A 5,263-nucleotide genomic window follows, 5' to 3' on the forward strand; every position below is an offset into this window, starting at 1 on the left:
TTTTCATGTTTTTAAAAGAAATCAAATCAATTTGCTCAATCTTTAAAAGTTTAAAAATTTTAAATTTAGCCGACAGATATTTTAACACTTTTAGTCATACTGGCTCTGATTGGTTGTTTTCATTCAGCTGCAGTAGAGTCTTGAAAATGACTTTAGGAGCACTACAAGGAGGAGGCAAAGAAGTTTATTTTTCTCATGTACAACCGTTTGGTTATAGTGACATTTATGATAAGAAGCTTTATTTAAGATTTTTATAGCTTTTTGAAAGTTCTTAGTACAAGATCAAAAAACTTTTCCTGATTTCACTTGATTATCTTTTTGTAAATCAGGTTTGTGTCTGTAGCAGTGAGTAATATTGTTCTTTGAAAATATTAATTAAGAGGAAATTCATCAACAAATCGGACTTTGATCACTTCATTATTTAATCACAAATTTCAGTTGCAGCTTCTCAAATGTTCGTCTGTAACAGAAGACTGAATGTTTTTAGTTTTTACTGTAATTTGGAAAAACACATTTTCATACATACTATATATTTTGACTCAATGATTAATTAAAAAAATATTTGCATATTGTTTGAAAATAAAAACACATACCTGCTGACGATGTAATAGAGAATAATGCTGCTGTGACAATAACTGCAGTCAAAACACTGAAGGACTTTTTCTCCATAAACATTTATTCTCAAATAGATTAAGAAAAAATAGATAATTTTTTTACAACTTTTTTCTTTATATGACTTTTTATACAGTACTTTATGTGCATTTAGAAAAACCACAAACAAACAAACAAACAAACATCAGTTAATGAGGCAGCAGACTGCCGGCGACTCTGAAGGTAAACGGGGACGAAGAAGAACAAAGGATGCTGGGAGAAAAGACCAAGAAAAGCAGAGAGAACGAACTCAACACAACCAGCTGCAGGCGGATCGAAACTCTAAATAAAAATCTCAACACAGTTTGTTTTTAAGGTTTTTATAAAATAAAAGTGCAAATGAGAGTTCGGAGACATCAGAGCTGATTGTAACAGAAACCAGTTTGTTCTTAAAGTGAAAAGTCCTCTCAGCTGATTTACATTCAGAGAGTTACCACAGACAGACGGACAGACAGACGGGCAGGTGGAGGTACAGACAGACAGTCAGTCAGACAGACAGACGGGTGGAGGACTGCAGTAACTAACGGTAACGGTACTCTGAACTTTAACACATGCGAGGCGAGCGCAGAACTTTGGCAACACGTCAGGCTGAAGGTCGAGTGGCGGCTGGAGAATACGGCAGACATCTCGTTGATGATGTCACAGTGCGGACTAGAGCGGGGGGAGGGGCGGAGCCCGGCGGGGTCACATGATGTGCTTCTGGATGCCCGGGGTGAACTCCTTGGCGTTTGGGTTCAGACTGCTGTTCATCTGGAGGAGAGAAGAGGAAGAATGAAGGAGTGAGACGTCAGCAGGTGAGTGTGTTTATCACTTTTACTCAGTTTCGTGTTTTAAAACTGCGATAAACTCTTTTCTCTTTATTTGTGAACAGACCATGTTGAATATTTCTGAGGGGAATCGTATATTTGCTGATATGAATATATGTGTCTCATATTACACACACTCAGCTCTGTGTTTCAAAATTAAACTTTAAAAAAATATTACACATTAATATTACTGTCTACTTTCATTGAGTTAATTTTTTTTACCAACATCGGTCTTAATCAGTAATATAAAATAATTATTTTTTATGACTTGTGATTTGTTTGGATACATTACATGCAAAGTTTGGGTTTTTTTGGTTTCTTTTTTAGCCCAGGCTGTGCTGTGTCAATGATTTGCAGCAGCACTGATTGTGACAGTGCACCTTGAGGAAATAGCATGTATTTTCTCCATTTGCCAAATATGGTAAAAATGACGTCATCAGGTGGAAAACGCTTTAAGTTGGCAGGACTGCAGTGTTACCAGAGACCAAAACCCTGATCTGTGATCTCAACATCGCCCGTCTGAGGCCAGTAAAGATGTTTCTCCCTCCCCTCTGCATACTTAAAACTGTGAAAAAGAGAACTAAAATTGTTCTCTTTGTTTGAGTCAAACTGTCTGATGTCACTCTAAAGTCAGGTTGGGTGATCGATGTGTCGAGCAGTAACGCTGCGATTGAGGATAAAAATGATTCAAGCAGAGACAGTCATGACCTGTTAACATCCTCAGCATCACAAAAGCGTTTTACGCTGCAGAGAAGAAATATGAGGAGATGTAGTTGGGGCGATTCACAGCTGACAGTGAAGCAGCAGGTGCTGGAGACGTTGTGATGTGTTTATTAGTCTGTTGGTCTTGTGGTGTTTTGTTTATGTGCTGCACAGTCAGAGCTGTTAACCCCGTCCAACCAGCACAAACTGGCTCCCAAACACTGTTTACTGTTTGTTTACTCACTCCTGCTGTTTTCTGATTGGTTGGTTTATAGTGGCGGCGGCTCTGTGAACTCACCACGATGTCGAAGTCTGCGTCAGCGTGGACGTCTCCGTCCAGAACCAGCAGGCTGATCTGCTCCTGCAGCTGACTGACCGTCTGAGGGGGGAGGTCTCTGGACGGGATGAACCACTCCCACTGCTCCTCCTCCTCCAGCATCTCCTGGAAACAACGCTCGATGAACTCCTCCTCCCACAGCTCCTCCTCCACCTGCACGGACGTGAACGCACGCAGAGTGAGTTTCAAACAACCTCCAGGTTTTTCTCAGATGTGCTACATGGTCAGTGTCGAGATGAGCACAAGAAAACCGCACGACATGAATCCAAATCCAGTTACACGTGCAGAGATCGCTCATCAGTCTTCCTCTGACCTCCACTTAATCTTATTTCTCTGGACAAAAAACAAATAAAACTCAGACTGAAACAATTAATCAAATCAGAATCAAAACAGTTGACAAAAAAAAATTAAGATCTACTACTTTGGTTATTCATAAATCATTTTGGCCATTTTTAGAAAATGTTCAATGTTTTTTTGTTATATACAAGATATGAATAGCATTTTACTGTCAGATTCTCATACTTTTTTTTAAGTTATCTATTCATCGGATTATTTTATGATTAACTCATTGTTTGGGTTTTTAAACATTGTAAAAAATTGAAAAAGTTGCAATACTATCTTTCCTACCAAATACAGATTCTGATACCTGAAATTGTGTAAAAGCAGATAACGAGTATTAATCTGATATCACTGGGTGAAAAAGAAATAATAATTATTCTAAACAAATAAATAACAGTTGTAAACAGCTTACACTGTACAGATGTGAAATGGTTGCTTTCGTTGTATGGCAGGGCGCAGGTTAAACCCTAAATGTTTGGGACTATCTGGTGTAAAACATTGGCAAATTTCCGAAATTTTGTATACAGCCAATGTTACATTACACTTTGTGAAAACTGCTGTTTTAAACGTGTGTGAAACTACTTTAAAGGTTTATCAATGAAAAAAATCGCCTGGTATCAGATTTGTGCATAAACTCGCAAACTTGCTGATACTCAATCCAGAATTTTAGGCAGTATGAGAGACGTTTCTGAACCATTTCATATACTGTTAACAGTATCAGAATCACTCATTAAACAAACGTTCAACACAATATTCCAGAGCCCAGAGTGATGCCTTCAAGTCCAAAACACAAATATATCCGGTTCACTGATATAAGACCAAGAAATTTACACACTTGAGAAGCTGGAGCCTTCAGATATTTGTAAGTTGTGTTTGAAAATGATTATTAGTTATGATGATTAATTTCCTGTCTATAATTTAACCGACTTATTATTGCAATTTGAAATTCAATGATGCAAGTTTTTGCACGTCACACTTTTCTCCTGCAGGGAACAAAAGAGATTCGTGGCTGCCTGGAATAAAAAATTAAACAAATAAACACAGCGAAACTGGTAATTAGAGGTTATAATAATGACAATAATGATGGCATTGCACTCGAGCTGCTCCACAGACAGCAGTCCTGCTGGTTTTACTGGATTACAGAGGAGTCGCTCAACATTCAAAATAACCTCAGGTGAAAACAATCTGACTGTGACTGAGTCAGTGGGACAGAGAGAAATGAGTCGAGTCTAGATATTGAAGGTTAGTGACTGTGTGTTGTTTCATTTCAGCACTGCTGGTTGAATCACTGAGGTGAGAAGGTTGACTGACGAAACTTTAAGAAATGTTGAGGATCAGTAAATGCACCATAATATACAAACCACTGCTGCGCTTCTTCATAGTTTCTTCAAAAAACATCCCAAAATCCCACAAATGTCCTAAAATCCTAGAAATGTCCTGAAATCCTAGAAACCTCCTGAAATTACAGAAACGTCCTAAAATCCTACAAATGTCCCAAAATCCTAGAAACGTCCTAAAAGCCTAGTGATGAGAGAAATGTCTAAAAACAACAACAACAACCTAGAAACACCCTAAAATGCTGGAAATGTCAAAATATGATTTGTAAAATATAAGTAAAACGTAATTTATAATTTAACACGAGTTGATGGTCTTGAGTCATATTATTAGACTGTATTATCCCATAGAAACATCATGTGTGAATGCTGAAAAAGGCCGTGGTTCTCCTTTAATGGGCACTGTGCTTGCATAACACAGCAGGGCGTTCAACGCTCCACCGTTTCCGTTAAACAAACATTTCTTTAGTTTTTGTCATGGCTGAAGGCAGACCTTTTTCACATATATCCACGGTGCAGGGTGAAAAAATGTCTGTATGGTCTCATTTAACTTGTGAACAACAAAGCAGAGTCCCGGGGTGTATTTTCCCTCTGACCCAGAGCTCCAGGTGTGCCGTCCGGTCCTCACCTGCCGGTTGAACTCCTCCTCGTTCTCCATCCACAGGTACTCGGCGAACGGGTCGTCCTCGGAGATGAACTGGCTGCTCAGGATGACCTCGTTGCTGATCGTCATGTTCTGGTTGTTGACGTTGCTGAGACTCGGGTCTTTCATTTCACTGCTCGCCACCGCCGACAAACACGGCCTCGATCACTGCAGTCCGACCTTCGACACAACAGAGGACACAGAGACACGGTGTAAACCCCCAGACACCGACCAGTTGGCCCGTTATGTCAACGGTCAGGGTCGCCGTGATGGCCGCTGTCTGACAGACAATAGCAGCCAGCTAACGCCGTTTTTTGGCGGCGGGCGGGCGGGGGGGGGGGGGGGGGGCACTTACACGGACATAAAAAACATTAACACAAATATTCAAAAGCTTTACAGTGTTGTGAGAAAATAAAAAGTTGTGTTTTAATTGTTAAAATACCTGACAACA

At 39.7% G+C, this 5,263-nt stretch overlaps 1 protein-coding gene across 1 annotated transcript; it reads right to left on the reverse strand.

Moving 5' to 3' along the window:
• Positions 1–655: 655 nt before the first annotated feature.
• Positions 656–5,062, reverse strand: LOC121963674 (polyadenylate-binding protein-interacting protein 2-like). The gene is made up of 3 exons (XM_042513944.1): positions 4,798–5,062; positions 2,458–2,649; positions 656–1,401 (listed from the first exon to the last, which is right to left on the reverse strand). Exons 1-3 carry the CDS (start codon positions 4,939–4,941, stop codon positions 1,336–1,338), a joined length of 402 nt encoding a protein of 133 aa, XP_042369878.1. The 5' UTR covers positions 4,942–5,062; the 3' UTR covers positions 656–1,335.
• Between the last annotated feature and the right edge of the window lie 201 nt (positions 5,063–5,263).

Source organism: Plectropomus leopardus, unplaced genomic scaffold, assembly GCF_008729295.1.
Source record: "Plectropomus leopardus isolate mb unplaced genomic scaffold, YSFRI_Pleo_2.0 unplaced_scaffold12073, whole genome shotgun sequence".
NCBI classification, from domain to species: Eukaryota; Metazoa; Chordata; class Actinopteri; order Perciformes; family Serranidae; genus Plectropomus; species Plectropomus leopardus.

Excerpts from the sequence above, each read along its gene's own strand:
- LOC121963674 (XM_042513944.1), bottom strand. The coding sequence starts at position 4,941 with ATGAAAGACCCGAGTCTCAGCAACGTCAACAACCAGAACATGACGATC. Across the intron at positions 2,650-4,797 it reads AGGAGGAGTTCAACCGGCAG|GTGGAGGAGGAGCTGTGGGA; the intron begins GTGAGGACCGGA and ends ACGTCCGTGCAG. Across the intron at positions 1,402-2,457 it reads ACGCAGACTTCGACATCGTG|ATGAACAGCAGTCTGAACCC; the intron begins GTGAGTTCACAG and ends TCTCTCCTCCAG.